The following is a 17,835-nucleotide window of genomic DNA, read 5'->3' as shown; positions in this document are numbered from 1 at the left end:
GAACAGCCCATTAAATGCTTTTTTGCTATCTAAGAATAGTTATAGAAACAATGATTAGCTGCAGTTCCCACAATGCAAATGAAATATCAAAACTAAAAGCTTAAAATGGGTAATGGAAACTTTTTGATTTTTTTTATGTTAAACACATTTGATGCTTCATGAAGCAGTTGTTAATTAAAAACCCATTGCCTTTTATAAAGACTTACCTGTGTCCACCTATAAAAGTTCTTAACTTTTTGAAAAAACTAAACGAATTAAATGTACAATTTCTTGACAAGTGAACAACTAAATCTGCTGAGAAAGATCATTTGAAAGCTCCGAACAACTACAAAATGAACCCTGTAGTAAACCAGTTCTGTCAACTGCTTTTTCCAATGTGACGAATGAGTTTTCAGTCTCAACTCGAAGCCAACCTGAATTAGAAACTAATAAGTTGTTAGGAAAAATGGAGGTTTAATGACAACTGGACAAACTCCTGTGCTGACGATCCTTTTAACATTTAGAAGCTCCTGATGAGATATTAAATGGACCATTGGTTGAGTTTTCTTTTTGTGTGGACTTGTTCTCTAATGTACATGTGAGGAGTGAGGTGTAGCTCATTTCGTTCAAACAACATTTTGGTCACATAGCATCTTTAATACCACCATTATAATAATTAGGATATCAAAAGTATCGAGTATACATACATCATTTGCATTGCGGTACACAAATCTGAGCTGATTTATGTTTTTATATCTTCCATCCGTTGTTCTCAGAATCACCTTTTATTGTCTCGACATTGTGCTGATACATTGAATGGTCCTGAAGAACTTGACGCTATTTCAGGAAGGAGAACATTTAATTGGACATGTATTGTTAAGTAATATAAAAAGTCTTTTTTTATATTTCCAAATGTAACTTGATTCCTATAGTCTACTACTTTCCAATACCAATAATCAAGAATCTTGATAGAAGCCAACTAGAGTCCATGTCACCAAAGTCAAAGTACTTCAGGTAGGTTCCCTTACCTACAGTGATGTTGATATTCAGTAGTTTATCTTCTCTTCTTTGCAGTAAAGTTCTGGAAACTGTGGGAACAGTCTCTTGAAGCCATGTCTGTTTTTGTAACAGTCCCAGTAAATTGATTCTCAGGAGTCTGACGATGTGTGTGTGAGTGTGTTTTTATGTGTGTCTTGGTTGAGCAACGTGAGGCTCAAAACGTTGAAACACCTCACTTCCTCTCTCCTCCACCACTGTCATGGTCTCAGTCCGTGCTGCCTGTCAGACGCTGGTGATGGAGGCCAGGCAGTTCGATGACTTCTGGAGTTTCTCAGGCTGCGTGGTGGGGGGTTCAGGGATGGCGCGAAAGCTGAATGGCAATCCGATACTACTGGTGCCAATGTGGCCTGGGCTCAGCGCTGGATTCTGCCGTCTATTGCTTTCCACTATGCTGGATGTGTTGGATGCAAGGCTTTCACGTGTCCTGCACAGCAAAGACAACACAAAGCGTTTGATTTCAAAATACATCATGAATCCAAATACCCAAAGAAAAATTCACATTGTCTATAACATAAGTTGTGCTTGAGAGAATAACAGAGAGAAAAACCACCAAATATAACTGAAACAGTCTTCAAGCATGTCTGGACAAAGACATAATTCAGATAAATTGTAGCTACTGACAATAATAATAATTTCTTGCAGTAAAAATGGAAGAAAAAGCTGCTTTAGAAATCAGCAATTCTTAACTTATTAATATATTAAAAAGAATTTATACATCAACTTTCAATACAGGGATGCCTTAAAGTTAAAATACCTGAATATTTTGGCCACTGGGGGGCAGTGAACACAACACTGACATTAAAATTAAGTATCACTATTTAAAGCTATTATTTTACAGATCCTGCAGGCATCAAGCACCATCACAATTCATTTGAAGCCAACTGTTAAATCTAATATTACCACAATTGCGGGTCTGTTGTGGGGCTCTACCAACTTATGAAATATTGGACTCTTTGGCTTCCTGCTCCTCTGAGTTCAACGCTACTTGCCATTTGGTGCAAAGACGATGATGATTCAGCGCATGTTTAGATGACACTATGACAATAGTCATGTCCAGTTGTCAGCTGGTCAGTTAACCAATGAACTGAAACCCGCTATAATTCTCCATAAAGCTCACAGAACTGCAGATTCTGGTGATAATTCCCGGACGTTTCAGTAGTGGGAGTGGCCTCTTCACACTGGCCACAGACTGTTTTCACACAATTTGATACATTGTTAGAAAAGATAAATAGAGTATAGCTTCACAGATTTTGAGTGCAGTATAAAAATGTGTCACAATATTTGTTGTATATTGTATATGCTCACATTATGATATGTATACATCATATTTATAAAAAATAAATACGAATTTAATTGATTTTCTACTTGCCGATCACATTGCTCATCACATGGGGTGATTAGTGTTTGATGGGTAGAGCAAGGACAGATACTATGCAGTGATATAAATTTTCACTATTATTTCTTTTTCTCTCACAACTCCAGCAGCATTAATGTTGAAGTACAGTACAAACTGCTGCACTGTGTGAAAATAGCTGGATAGTACGTCTGTCTGATCAAGGCCAGAGATCAGATCTGCCACTCTTAATGTCACATTGAAACTGTTAATCATTCTGAAATGCAAGCTTTCTTTGAAACCATGGAACTGATCCTTTTGTGATTTTTCAAAGACTTTCATCTTTATATTCAAAGTATTAAGAATGTATGGATAAAAATCTTAGGGCTAGTGCTGTTTCATTTACTGAGAGGACCTGAATTGTGCTTATTTCTTTTCCACGACTTACTTAATAACCACTCGGGTGCCAGGATGTCCTACAAACCTTAAACATTATGTGATAGTATGGCACCATGGGAAAAAGCTTCAAAATATACTCTTAAGATGAGAACAATAAAGATTTCCACTGTCTAATTGGTTAATATCTTGTTAATATACATGGGTTTACTCAACCAAGACCAAGTGAAGAGTAAATTGGTGAATGAAACAAAATAATACCATTTTTTTGCTGCAGAGGCTTAACAGTTAGCACCATGCCACCTTTCATCTAGCTTCTGGGTGCAGAGAAGAATTTGTTAAATCCACTAAGCTTTAGTGACTTTACATTACTTGTACAAGGGCCACTTGCTTTGAAAATAACCAAAACATTTAGGAATTTTTGCCTGTTTTGTGTTGTATGTACGCATCCAAACACACTGTAAGTCATTGTTTTATATGACATAAAATTCATATCTGCAAATACCTGGGGGAGTTGAATCCACTGTCCACTGTGACGCTGCTGCTGTCCATGCTGTCCAAACGGGCAGAGTGAGCTGACTTCTGGCTGCTGCTGTTCTCTGTCTCCTTGGGGCTGAGTAAAGTGAGATTGGTCTCCAATTTCCTCTGCAGATCATGGTCCTTCTCACGCTCAAGGAGCCACTGCATGGTTCCCTCCCCACCACCACCACCGCCTCCACCATTACCACCCCCTTCCCCGTGATCCTTCTTGTCCTCTGCTGTCACCAACTCTTTGTGCGAATCCTCCTCTGCCTCTTCCTCTTCCTCATCGTCTGATACGTTATAATAGTCAAACGAGGCAGAGGGGACTGTTGGCTCTAAGCAGCCCTGTAAGACTGCAGGTGACGCTGAGGAAGTGGCTGAATTGGAAGGCTGCTGGGGCTCAGGATTGTCTAGGGCCTCTGTTGATTTGGCATGTGAGGCTTTCCGCAATGTGCCAGACTTGGTGTAGCTGCTGTCCACGTAGCCTGTGGACAAGGCATTGTGTGGAGGTTTGAACAAAGTGTCCTTGCTGAAGATCTCTTTCCTCTTGATCACGATACCTCCTCCGCCCCCTCCAGGATCTACATTGTGTTGGTGTGACGTCAAACGGGCATTTTGCACTGGCTCTGGTGTCTGGCTTGGCGTCAGTCGCACCGAGCTGTTCTGTCCCTTTGCTGCCGACAAGTCCTCTTTGTACTCCATCGTGTGAGGAGAGGTGAGGTGAGGCGTTTGGCGGTCAGCTGGAGAGCCCTTTCGGAGTCCCCCTGATGAGGTTAATGTGTCATATTCTGATTTTGCCTGAGGCGAAGGGGCAGTTAGGATTGTTTCATTTGATGTATTGCACTGGAAGTACTCATCTGTTGAGGGCTTAGGAGAAAGTCCCATTAGCTCATTGTACGTTGGCAAGCTATCTCTGCTTTTGTTCCTCTCCATTGTACTACGGATCCTTGACTCATCCAAACTCCCTTTCCCCAAATCAGGCACATTAAAGTCAGAGTGGAACTTAGCAGCAGAGAACATAATCCTTGAGTAGTGGGAGGACTTCTGCGTGGCTCGCAGGGTGCCATCATCAGTGTAGTAATGACTTCGCTCCTCTGGTGTAGGTTCAAAGTCTTCTGGTGCACCCAGTGACGGACCCTTTAGAGAGTTGTCCATGGACCGAGATCGTTCTTTAGCTTGATCTGACCTCTCGTGGCGTGACTTCCTGTCCTGATTGTGACTGTGACTTCTCTGTACTCTGGACTGGCACGTTCCACGTGATGGCTCGGGGAAGGGCATTTCTGTCCGCCTTTTGGCAAGCTCCCCAGAAACATCCCATTCAGGAGTAACAGGGCAGTACGCTTCAGTAATGTTAGGGTTGCTGTGGACCAGGTATGTTGCGCCTCCACTGCGCCTGTGTTCCAAGGTGTACATGGCCTCCCGAGGTGAGCGAACTAACGAGTGGCTAAAGAAGCGGTAATCCCGCTCCATAAACACCAGATCCCAGTTTGAACCCTCAGATGGGTCTCCCCTTGAGGTCCGGGGTTTGCTATGAGAGCGGGACTTGCCATGTGGAGCCCTACGGTGTCCCCTCCCCCTCCTGCTGCGTGCACTGTGCTGGGCCGAAGACCCTGCTTTGTTCTTCTGCGTACGCTCTTCCTCCAGCCTCTTCATCACGGCTGTGTGCCTAGCCACATTCTCCACTGTAAGGTCGGGGTTGATTCGGCGGATTATCTCCATCTCCACCTCACGGGGTATGGGAGTAGTTGGCATGTCCTCATCACGAAGAGGCCACTCTTCTGGTGGGAACTGAGCTGAGAAGGTTGCCAGCTGCCTCATTTTGTCCTTCTTGAAACTCAGTCTGAAGAGCCTGAGTCCAAACCTCTTGGATTGCTTCTCACCACCTCCTCCGCCACCACTTCCTTCTTTCTTTTTGGTCAAAGTGTCAGTTTTATAGGGGAAAGAAGTGATGTTTTTGCTCTTCTCAGCTAGATCTTGAGGTGGCGGTTGCTGCTGGGCAGGAGGGGAAGTGGGAAGTGGGGGATAGGGATATGAAGGCGGTTCTCCTCTGTGCTCCTTGGCTGACAAACTCGGTGGAGGTTCGCCACTGTTGTGATCCTTGGGTGCCTTACTTTGATACGAATCTCCCCTGTGCTCCTTAGGTGACTTAGTTTGGAGCGCAGATGCATGAAGTCTGGATGGGTCTTCGCGATAGGAATTATATGAGTCACTGTGATTCTTGCGAGGAGGCCTCTCTCTCAGGCAGCCAGGTGTGGATGGTGTGATATTGCCGGACTGAGGCGAAGTGCATTGCTGAGGTTGCAGCTGTGGTTGCTGTTGTTGTTGTGATTGCTGCTGCTGCTGCTGCTGCTGCTGCTGCTGTTGTTGTTGTTGTTGTTGTTGTTGTGATTGGCGCTCTGGCAGCCGATCATCCAGGTGATACCATTTGTTGTTGGATCTGATGAGGGAGGGTGTGATAAAGTAGGTCTGAGGAGTGACAATGAAGTAGCCCTCTGGAGTTGGGTAGATCTTCCTCTCTCGCACCAGCATGTTCAGGGTGTGACGCAGAACCTCTGAGCTGGGTGTAGGCACACCTGCAGGAAACCCAGATTAGTTAAAGCACAGATCAATAAAATCTAAGACATGAAATAAAAGCTACTGTACATTTCTTTATTCAAATAGTTAAAATACAAAGGATGCATATCATATTTTTACAAAATGCAGGAAAAATATTGAGAAATTTGTGTTACAATATATGGAAAACACTATTCAACTTTGCTTATTATAAAAAGATACGCTAGTTGGGGAATGTTTATTACAAATAATAAAATAAATAATAATAAAATACAATGCGGTCGTTACATTATGTTTCAGTCACTTGGTTCAGGTTTAACATGTTATGTTGGCAGAAGTATTGTATTTTCCTATAAATGTATGTTTCTCATGTTACTCCAAAAATAAAAACTCCATTGTATGGAAATATCGCATACTCTACTGTAAATATTGTGCATATTATTATTCATTTATAATATATCTTGGTGCGTACATATATGTTAAGTATAACAAAGCTGCTGCATAGGTACCAGTGCAGTGCATTATGAACCAGTACATCAAACAGAAAGATTGTATATGCATTCTGCAACATTTTATTAATATACACTTTCAGTATCTTTGGAAACAATATAATCTCACTAGAATGGAAAATTACGCTGGCTTCAAGTTTGGTTGACACCAATCAACTGCTAAATAATGAAAGGGATCAAAGCTCTTTCTGTTCCGTTGCTTTAAGGAAACATCAATGGTACTTTTTTCATTTTTACATAAATTTAGCTCTACTTCAGCTCAATTCTTTCACTCTGTAAGCACACTTAAGTCCAATATTAATCTGTATGTAAAAACAAAATGGTACTAAAACAAATACTAAATAAATATTAGCTCTCAAATGACTAAAGCTGAAGAACTTACTATATACATATATATTGACAAATCAACATTAAAAGCAATCCATTTTAAACAACACCGCTCATAACCTTTGTCTAGCAAGAGCTGGCGTTGCTTGACATTACATCACCCTGTGCTTTATTTATTTTTTTATCAGAAATTATACAACCTATAAGTTTAACTAATTTTCCAAAAGTATGTAGTTCCCATTGAGAACTCATGACTTGCTGTGTTAAAATCCACTATGGCAAAAAATTTTATGGCATTTTGAAGAAGCACCAAGACAATTTGAACTGCCATTAGAAACTCTTTGTGAAGTCCGAAATGAAGATGATCAGATGAGCCAATAATTGGCAGCTGTTTAAAATTTGTTACTGGCCTTAGTTAACCCTAAATACGCTTCTTGCTGGTTGGGTTGTTTATTTAGGTAAATAATTTACCAAAAGTCAGGATTTTCAACACAAGTCACAGATATTTAGTCTGGTATAATGTATGACAGATACAATCTTACAAATGAGAAACAAGTAAAAGTAAATATTTACCACGTTTGCTTAAAGGTTAAAAATAACTAAGTAATCATCAAATGGTAATTTTATGTCAATCACTTAATAGACATCTATGTCAATCGACCAATATGATCCAGCTAACACTTTACTGTACATAATAAAAAAACATATCTAAGAGAATTAATCTCTTAGATATGTGATGAATGTCCTAAAGTGAGATCAGCAGATGCTTAAAGGGCCAAGTATCTTCTGAGAGCATAATCAATATAAAATAGTTAAACACAGAAATATATCTAAGTCATATCTAAGTTCTCTATAACCACATATGCTAAATAATGCATTCAAAAAATGGTTTCTGCATACTTTAGTGAGGTCCCATTTTAAAAACAAAGTAAGAGGATCATACCTGGGAAGCTGGCAGTGAGGTGCTCCACCAGAGCCTCCTGGTTGACAGGCTTGTGGGCAGAATTCATAGCAGAGATGGCCAGGCACAAGATCTCCCCCAGCGGGATGAACTGTGACTGGCTGATAGGTGACATACTGATCGGAGACACATCACCTACGGGAGGAGGAGGCACAAGCACAAGATCATGAATGAACAGCAGGCGCAGCGTGCGAAGCTATGATGTAATGGTCAAACAGCAGCAGTTTGCATGCTGCCTGGAACGGCTCCACCCCTCCTCTCTGAGCTTCCTTAGCTCCTCGTGTGTTAGCAAAGCGAGGCAGCTGCTGCAGCAACTGTTAGATCACCTGAGATCATCTTTGCAACCTCGTTATCTGAATCACATCATGTGACAAACAGCAAAGGGAGCTTATGCAATCCTCCAGTAGGTCAACGTATTTGAAATGCAACAAAATAGAACTGACTTTAGCACCACAATCAGAGCAGAACATGCAGAGAATTACTCCTGCCTTTGTTGAATCAAGCTGACTTTGCTGTCAGAGAGAAGTGAGATCATCTTACAACCTGCAACTGTGACAGCAAACCTCTGCCCTGATGAAAGCAATTCACTCAATCCACCGCTGCAGCATCTGTGCTGTACTGACCCTGTCCCCTGACCTCAATCTTGTGACTGATTCACACGATACAATGTAGAAAGTGTAACATCAAATATTTCATTCTTGATTTCTAATTCAATGTTACGGCGTTCCATATGATTAATGTCTGTTTTTAGGTTTTGCTGTCAAGTACTGTTCGCGGTTCTTGGACCTGTCCTGAAATCTGTGCAGGGCCCTGCCTCCTCACCACACACAGTTGAACGGTCAGTTAACCAACATGATGACGTTATCTCTGCTTAGTATCACAGCTCCTTAAGCTTTATGTGGCTTTACTCGTCTAGTAAACAAGGGAAAAACTGCATCTGCCGGTCAACTAGTCCAAAAGAAATGAGGTTGTAGGATTTAGGTTTCACATTCTTTCAATGAAGCATGAAATATTTATAAATAAAAAGCACAGGAAAGGTCTGATTTTCATAGTAAGGACATTCCTTTTGGATATGACATGTCCCAAAAGCTCTTTTGTAATCTCAACACACAAATAATGAATCTGTCACAGAATTTGGCGCAAAGGTGATGCAATCCTACAACCAGGGACAGGAAAATATAATAAAATATGTTGATAGTTATCTATATTTTTAAACATGTGTCAGTGAATATGAAGCTGTGAAGATGTAAGAAAGTTATGGGAAATTGGACCCATGATGTGAAATCAGAGGCTGATAATAACAGAAATTTTAGATGAAATGATTCTAAGGATTTCAGCTTCTTCCACATTTCTATTTCACTTCACACAAGACGAAAGAAAAAGTTCTCAATATCTGTACCTCGAAAATATTAAAATATCATACACTTTAAACCTGCCAGCTGCCCCAAAACCCTGAGCATCTCTGTGGGAAGAAGGTGGAGCTTGTGGAGGTGGGAGTGTCTGACTCACCTGGCGCACGATAACTTGGCGGGGACGGAGAAAAATGAGGAGGAGGAGGGGGAGGAAGATGCTGCTTCTGCACACGGATGTCTTTCTCACTACGAGAGAGATTGTGCTCCAGCGGGCGCTCGGTAAGCTCTGAGCTGGGCCAGGCCCGCTGCAGATTGCTGCTGCGGTTCTTCTTCATCGTGACCCCTTTACCAGGTGGCCTTCACACCCCCGGGGAGCTTCTGGGAGAAGGTGGGGGTGGTAGTGGAATGGGGAGGAGAGGGAAGGAAAGAGGGAAGCGGGGAAGGGGGGTATGCAGGGGGAGGTCGACCAACCTCAGGCTCAGTGCCTCCCCCGCATCAGTAAGAACGTCCCGCTAGAGCGATCACACACCAGACATGGCAGGAACCAGTGTGCACCTTCACACACATACACACATTTCATTTACATCCACGAGCAAGCTACAAGCGACTGTGTTTGCACGGTGGGTGGTTGTCATCGGCTGCTGGGCTCTCCCTGGCTGATCTGGAGTGGTGGCAGCGGCGGCGGAGGTGCAGGTGATTGCGCGAGGCATCACCCTTTCATCAGCATCAGTCCCAGCCACCATTTGTAGCATCCCCATTTGCATGCGTAGGGAGGCACATTACGTAGCCGCTCTGATGTGGGAGGAGGGAGCAGGAGAGAGGTGGGGGGGCAGGGGTAGAGATGAGGGAAATGGGGCATTGGTAGCAAGGAGGACGGTGAGGAGAGATTTCAGTGGAGGTTTTGGGATCTGGTTGTTCCTTTTGAGTAGAAGATAAGAGGGGAATGGAAGGAAGGGGAAGAATGGATGGTTAAAGATACAAAGCTTAAGAGGTCCAGTCTTCGACAATAGCTCAATTCACCACAGGAGTGCTCGGCCAATCCCCGGAAAACAAAAAAGCCCACTTAAAAAAAAATTACAGAAACAAAAGCTCCATTCACCCTAATGGGCAGTGAAACCTCAATAGTATGCCAAGCATTGGAGACGCCACGTTCACCTCCATCTTTATCTGATCAAGCACAAGACCCCATCATCCTTTTGACAACAGCACACCAGGAGAGGGTGGGGAGAAAAAAAATGGAGAGCATAGAAATAAATAAATAAATTCAAGAATAGATATCCACCGTTTCCAGCAATCCAACGGAAGAAGCTCCCGAGCCGATCGCTGTAGCATCCATTCATTAACAGGAGGGGGACGCAAACTCCAGTCTACGGCAAATCTCTTTCAACGCTAATGCTGCAGCTGCTCCCAGCACCTCCAGGAAGGGTGTGTGAGTATGTGTGTGTGTGTGTGTGTGTGAGAGAGAGTGTGTGTGTGTGTATGTGTATGTGTGTGTGTGAGAGAGAGAGAGAGAGAGAGAGGAGGAGAGTGTGTATGCGCGCATCCGCCTGCTGCACGCGATTCTGCGTGAGCATGCATGCGTCTGTGTCTGGGTGATTGAGGCTGAGGGGAGGGGAGGATGGAAGAGAGAGAGAGAGAGAGAGAGAGAGAGAGAGAGAGAGAGAGAGAGAGAGAGGGACAGAGAGGGAGAGAGAGGGAGAAAGAGAGGGAGGACATACATGAGGCAGAGAGGAGAGCAAATATCAACAGCTCAACACACACACACACACACACACATAAAAAAATTCAACCCTCAGAAGATGTCCAGGGAATAGGGAGAGCTCTGAATTGTTGGCTAAATTTCCATTCTCACCCTCCTTCTTCCCTCTTTTCCCTCGCCCTCTTGAAAAATGAGGGGCCCCTTAAACCCCCATTCTTCCTCTTTCTGAATACAAGACCAAAGCTACAGACTTGACAGAGCCACAACACAAGGGTAACATTTTAAAAGGTGCTGATTTGTGGCTTTCTCATCTGTGCTTTTCCACCAGTTGATTCACTGCTCATACTGTGTGGACAACAGCCGCACTCCCCGATAAAATAACCCAAAACATCACCTTAATCACGTCCAGAGTGGCAGCTCCAGCTCGCTGCAGACTCCTGCTGACTCACATGTGTGGAGTGTGAATGGAGGGTTGGAGGGACAGAATAAGGAGCAAAGTGAGAGGGCAGTACGGGGCAGGGGCAGAGGAAGGGGGGGGGGGGAGGACGGTGTCACAACCAATCTGCTCCAGTTCACTGATACCGAAGAGAAAATGGGAGAGAAAGGGAAGGGGGAAGGAGGGGTGAGGAAGAGGAGGGAGAGAGCAACACCACGCCAGCCATTTTATTTCTCAGTAGTGCTGCAACAGCCTTTGTTGCCATGACAACGCAAGCCGATGATCTCATAGCTGTTACCTTTGAGTGCTGCTCCCTTAAAGAGCCAGTTACTCGTGATATAAAGCACACAGACGCCACACAGACGAGGACCGACTGTCTGTTATGTGGAGAGAAAATACTCCTGCATCGCTGCTGAAAATCTGACATCCCTCAACACGGTCCTCAAGACACACTTACACAAATAGCATCACGTCCTGAGAGTGAAGAGACTTTTTTGGGGTGGGGGGTGGGAGGGGGGGGAGGTGTTCTGCTGTATGTACAGAGAACAAAAATGATCTGAAGTCTTGAAAATTCTGGTCATTTTCAAATATGTGGCAAGTAGTGGATTATCTGATTATTTGATCAAAAGAAATAAAAATTACAAACATTCAGTGGTTCCAGCTTCTCATCTTCATAAATCTACAGCATTTCTTCGTCATAACTGACAGTAAACTTAATAGGATTTTGCACTATAGGTCAGATGAAAACAGAAATATCAATACATCACTTTGAGTTACAACCTCCAGCCTAATGTTGGTATTTTATTTTTTTGCAGCTCATTTGTTCGTTGAAAAAAATATTCAGCAATTCAATAGATGAGGAAAATAACTGTTCTTCATAAGGCTAGAAAAGAATAATATAATGTATTATTGACCATCGTAGATTTAGCAAGCGCCGTGGTCCAGAGTCCATGACCTATTTAAAAACAGGCTATGCAGCTACATGCTAGCAGCTCTGTGAGGCTGCATTTAGCTAAAGGCTAACATGAGCATGCTAACATGGTCACTGACAGTGTTAACATGTTCACCATCTTAGCAAGCTAACATTCACTAATTTACCAGCAGTAAACACAAGCTAAAGCTGAGGCTGATGGGATTACTTCTCACTGTTTCCATTACAAAACATTAATCCAAGACCCATCAACATTCACAGAAATTAAAAAGCTTTTGAAGATGAAGATACAACTGTCTCAAAATGCTGTTTTACCTGTGTAATAAGTGTCTCTGAGGTGCAGTGCACCAGCTTAGAGTGAACTCACACTAATCCTGTGCAGACTGGACATTTCCTACTATGAACTGTTCAACACTGATGAATTTGGGAGGCTCTTACACCTGGAACCAACTTCCATCTTTGCCAGTGGTCTGCCCTCCAGTGGAGCATTTCTGAAAACGCACGTCTTTTCCAAACTCCACTCCAAGTGTTTGTGCCACAACAGCACAACACATCCTGATCTGACACAAAGATATACTGGAAGTCCCTCCGCTGCATCATCAACACTTCCCCCAATTCTCTTCTGGGAGCCTCCCTTTCCTTCCAATGGAGGACCCGGCTATAACAGGGAATCTAACAGTGTAATTGTGTTTTCCTGAACAAATGTTCCACTTTTCCTTCCTTCAGAACACACATTCCACATTGTTCATAGCCAGGGAACGGATACAAAGCCCCTCTGTTAATCAGATTGAATTGTCACTTTAGAAAAACTGTTTCCACACAGCTAAAAATCCACAACTTTTGTGTAAATACATTAATCCTGATACTACTTTTGGCTCAGTCGGGCAGGATTGTAATCAGCATTATGTAAAAATGTAGCAGTCATATGAGGAAATGCGTAAAACCCTGACATCAAAATGCAACCTCAGCCTATTGGGGCCTAATAAGAAACTGTAATAACTGGGCTACGTCTGTTAATTATCTTGAAGTTAAAAAGGTTTCAGTCCATTGTGCAAAGCTGTAGACAGTTGATTGTGTAAGAAGAGCCCCAGAAAAACCTGTTCACTTGCATGTATTTATCCAAAACTTGTTATTATCATCATATAATTTTGCAACTATATGTCTAAAACTAACAACAAACACTGTGATGAAAATTCTTGGTTCTATCTGAACTTCGTTTGAACTTGTCCCAGAAACTAACACCATGACACCAGAGATTTGCAGCTGACACCACAAAACAGCAACAAAACAGGTTGTTACCTACAGTAAATCACTACTGCAGGTAGTTTTATTTATTTAAAAAAAGAAATAAATCAGAGTAGCACGAGTAATTTGAAGCCTTTAAACTAATAATAATAATAATAATAATAATAATAATAATAATAATAATAATAATAAAAACAAAACAATCTGATTTATAGAAAAGGTTTGCATCTGCACATTGTTTTACACAATGGACAAAATGGTTCAAATTGAACTTATAGTTGAATGCACACAAGCTTACTGTTAAAACTAAACTTTGATTATGTTGTCCAACCTCCTGCACTGTTGGCTTGCAATCTTCTCCACATTCATCCTAAATTATGTGGCTAGTTGTGATAAACATATCTCACACAAAAACTATATCAGTGTCTCATTTGCTTCTGCACCAACAGCCTATAAGCTCTGTTGGTTTAGGCATTATAGAGTCCGGTGAGTTATTAGCCGTAAGACAAACATTCCACAGCTTATCAGTGTTTGCTTCGGTAGTGTGAATGAAGCTACGTCACCTTTTCCTGATGGTCAGACACAAAAATAAATCGGCTTTCACAGTCCCATTCTCTATTCAGACCCACTGGCTATAACAAACCATTGATCTGATGACACTGACACAGTCACAAAAGCTAAAATGTACAGTTTGCTGTTAGAATTTTAGTCAGTAAAACAACAGCCAAACTCCTTACATTAAACTGCATGTCTCAGCATATATTAGTGTTTAAACAAAACTGACTATATATTCATTTCAAAAAGTTTTTACGGTTTCATTTGGAGCAACATCAGTCCAGGTGTTAAATTCACTTTAAATGTGGGTGCATCACTTAGCTTTATACAACCATCTGTGGACCCAACATTAAAGTGTTGAAAGTGTATTTAAAGACTTCTGCTTTCAACATTCCATTATGCTCGACTTTGGCAGTTCCATGCTCCCCACTGATGAATCAGATGATCTACACCGAAGATCTATTGTGAAACCAACATAAATAAGACCACCTTTGACATGCTGCACGCCTCTCTCTCATTTGCACACACAGACCTGTCCCAGCACATACATTCATTATAGCCTTGTCAGAAAACGATGAGTTAAAGTGCGGGAATGTTGAACTATTTCAGAACTTGGCATGAGTCCTGCCTCTTTAACCCAGATATGTAAACCTACAAGATACGAAGCAGTTGAGGTTACAAGGCAAGAAGCTGCCTGAACTCCCTTTTTTTTTTTTTTTACCAGCTTTGACTAGTTTCATGCAGCCTGCCAGCAGCAAAGGTTTTCAGCTCACGATAACAAAGGAGGGTCATATTAGGTGAATGGAACAAGAACCAGACCAAAAACTGCAGGTAAATAAACCATTAAGGTTTTTATATTATAACAATCTCACAAAACGGGAAGTGCTCAGAACCATGGTAAGTCTGAGCCTCCGGAGTTCAATAGAAGCTGAGCAAACTTAATCTGCAGATGATCACAAATGATGAAGAGGGTGTTAATAACCTCATTACGTGTTTAGAAATTGGTCAGGATGTGACTGAAAATGTTTAACATGTTATGTATTTTCTGTGAATTACATTGATTCATCTATGGTAGATTTTTTGTTGCACATTAAAACCATTCCAGTGAGTTTTCTACAGTGAGGAAAAAAGATTAAAATTAAGAGTTGAGTTGACGTAGCGAACGAGAAAATTATGCATCTGTGTATTCTTTTGTGACAAATAATGCTTTCAATTACTTTGGTCAAGCCCAAAATCGTCACAATAAAACTGCAAATAAACAGCACATCTGCCATTTACTTAAAAAGTTGTACTGCGAATATTTTTACCTCGACGCAAATCCTTCACTAAGTACTTTAAATGCGTAGGAAAAATATAACCTGTATCTTTTGTTGTTGTTGTTCCAGGACTTTCCAGGATCAGTCATGTGCGACAAAAAACCCTTCTCTGGAGTCCTACACAGTATTCATTGCTAAAGTTTGAATTTCACTTGCATTATTTTTCATATTCTCTGATCATCAGGTATTAACAGAGCAGAACAGAGACCTTGCCAACATTTTTATATTTATTCCTAATATATAAATTAGGTGTTGACATCCTGCATGTCACATTTCCTACACCGAACAGTAAAACTGAACTAAGCAAACAAGACCTGCAACTTTGTGTCCAACATTTGAGCAGCCCAGTGACTATTTCCTCTTATCCAAACGCATCAACTTGTAATGAGGAATCACCAATTTTTGCACCTATGGTTTTCCAGTTCATGGTAACATTGTATTGTCATAAATACCAGGACATTGTCTCCCAATGATGGACAAACGGACCCACCTATGCACTTGATGTCAAAGCCCTCTGGAGCTTTTAGGGTCCGTCTGTTCCACCCGTTCCTGAGGACTTGAAGATGAACTTCTTCGCCCTGGATCAGCAGCACATGCTTATCAATCCAGCCGAGGAAGAAAATCTCCGACAGAGCCTGTGTCAGCGCCTTGTTCCAGAAATGCTGCATGTTTACGGCTTTGAAATTTGCGAAGACCTCGTAGCCGGTGTGATGCTGGGACCTGGCCGGAGGTGGTGAGGATGAGGAGTCCTCTTCAGCGTCTCTGCGAACCCGCGACAGCACCAGAGCCAGAGAGTGCGGAGCGATCTGCAGGAACTTCTCCATTCCTGCTCCAGCCTCGCTTCGTCCACCCAGAGGATGTTTTTCTTAACTGTACATTGTTCATAGCATGCAGGGTTTTTGCGCCTGTCCAGAACTGCCTGTCAAGTTTTACTAGTTTAAAAATGTCAAAGAAACAAAGTGGAAGAGTGAAACCCCGCTGAGCAGCGCGGCGTTGGGACTGTTGGACACAGGTGCTCTCATGTGAAAAGAGAGAAACCAGCGACCTGACGCGGCGTCCGCTGCAGCCAGCTCCCCCCAAAGTGTCACAGTATTATGAGGGCCTAGTTTGTCAGCGACAAAAAAAAAAAAAAAAAAAGGCGAGGACATGTGATGCATTCAGGTGCTGCAAGTAAACTCCCCCTTTCGATACTTGAATGAAACCGGTCCAACTTCTGTGGTGCCAATTGCGTTTGCCATTTTAATCGTTAATGAAATCAATAGTCAACTTAGTGCATGAGTCAAACAACTCAAGGTGTTTGGCAAATGTTTGATTCAACACTGATATGACCAAAAAAAAAAAAAAAAAAAAAGAAGTGTCCAGAAAAATGGAAACACCTGTGTAATACAATGCAATTTCAACTTCAGCTGTAAGTTTACGGTCCCCAAGGAAACATTTCTCGAAAGTGGCAAGACACACACAGACATACACAGAATATAAAGTCTGATAAAATACATAAAACCTATCACAAAATTATACATATTTAGTTTGATTGTAAATATATGTGCTCAAGATTAGTAGGTAACATATATGCAAATGCAAAAATATCCCACAAATGCTCACAAATAAAGACGATTTCAGTTCAAGGTGTTTTATAACTTACGTAACAAAAAACGAGCACTGAACCCTGATCCACAGTTTAATGGCAGAGGTGACAAACTTTTAACTTGAGTGTCTTAACAGATGGAGATTCACACATTTAGTGTTTTGCTGAAACTGTTTGGAAATGTAGGTGCTGTGGTCGGTGGTGTCTGCAGCTACCGGGATATTAAACGCTGTGGTGTTTCTAATATTACATCCACCTCATTAAAGTAAACATCGTATATACACCTTATAATATAATATTACAACCCCACAAAATACGGGCTCCAGCTCTCCAAGTAACCCTATAATAAGGTTTTTGAAAATTACAAGTCGGGATGGATATAAAAAAATCTCTAAGTCACAGTGAAATCTATCATGGAGTGTGTCAAAAGGCATGTGGGAGACTCGACTGGAAGACAGTTCTATAGTCTTGATGACACAGTAGTTAAAGTTTTTGGTCACAAGATTGGACTGAATGACATCATCAAAAACACACCATCTCCACTCTGAACCATGATGCATCTCAGCATCATGCTGTGGGGATCTCTGCAGCAGGCCGTGGAAGTCTTATAAAGGTGGAAGGTAAGATGAACTTCCTGCTGTCTGCAATACTTACACATTCCATATTTTTTAATTTGAACAAATTTACTTTGTAGAGATCTTTTAACTTTGGCATGAGACATTTTCTATTGATCACTGTCACAAAGAAAAATGAAATTGGCCATGATTCAAAAGTGTAAAAATAAATAAATATAAACATTCCAAGAGGATTTAATACATTTTATATTCACTATATAGTAAAAAAAAATGCTTTGTGGAAGTTGGTTTAGGTGAACTGCTTATGTGCTGGCAGTAATGGAATCTGAGGCAGCTTTTTTTTTGGCTGAGCCTCAGGATCTGGTGGCCCTGTACTTCCCACTTCCAGTCATGCCAAATCCGATGTAATCTGCCTGTTTACACTCACAACAGTGAACACAAATAGACACCTAAGTGTTTGTACAGGTTAACTAATAAGACACATGAAACTGGCAAGACTTTA

At 41.7% G+C, this 17,835-nt stretch overlaps 1 protein-coding gene across 7 annotated transcripts; it reads right to left on the bottom strand.

Moving 5' to 3' along the window:
* Nucleotides 1-615: 615 nt before the first annotated feature.
* On the bottom strand, nt 616-16,274 carry stox2a (storkhead box 2a). Of its 7 annotated transcripts, none has more exons than XM_067499351.1 (5): nt 15,664-15,794; nt 9,149-9,909; nt 7,622-7,774; nt 3,273-5,862; nt 616-1,462 (listed from the first exon to the last, which is right to left on the bottom strand). In XM_067499351.1, the coding sequence occupies exons 2-5, from the start codon at nt 9,324-9,326 to the stop codon at nt 1,261-1,263; spliced, it is 3,123 nt and encodes a 1,040-aa protein (XP_067355452.1). In that variant the 5' UTR covers nt 9,327-9,909; nt 15,664-15,794; the 3' UTR covers nt 616-1,260. The 7 variants fall into 7 exon arrangements, with proteins under 7 accessions (XP_067355452.1, XP_067355451.1, XP_067355453.1 ...); XM_067499350.1 differs by lacking the exon at nt 15,664-15,794 and adding an exon at nt 12,373-12,711; XM_067499352.1 differs by lacking the exon at nt 15,664-15,794 and adding an exon at nt 11,085-11,510.
* Nucleotides 16,275-17,835: the final 1,561 nt, after the last annotated feature.

This window comes from Channa argus, chromosome 3 (genome assembly GCF_033026475.1).
Source record: "Channa argus isolate prfri chromosome 3, Channa argus male v1.0, whole genome shotgun sequence".
NCBI classification, from domain to species: Eukaryota; Metazoa; Chordata; class Actinopteri; order Anabantiformes; family Channidae; genus Channa; species Channa argus.
The sequence above is the reverse complement of the archived record's forward strand: the minus strand, read 5'-3'. Positions and strand labels throughout refer to the sequence as shown.

Excerpts from the sequence above, each read along its gene's own strand:
- stox2a (XM_067499346.1), bottom strand. The coding sequence starts at position 15,997 with ATGGAGAAGTTCCTGCAGATCGCTCCGCACTCTCTGGCTCTGGTGCTG. Across the intron at positions 7,775-15,663 it reads CTTTGACATCAAGTGCATAG|GTGATGTGTCTCCGATCAGT; the intron begins GTGGGTCCGTTT and ends CTCCTCCCGTAG. Across the intron at positions 1,463-3,272 it reads AGTGGATTCAACTCCCCCAG|GACACGTGAAAGCCTTGCAT; the intron begins GTATTTGCAGAT and ends TTTGCTGTGCAG.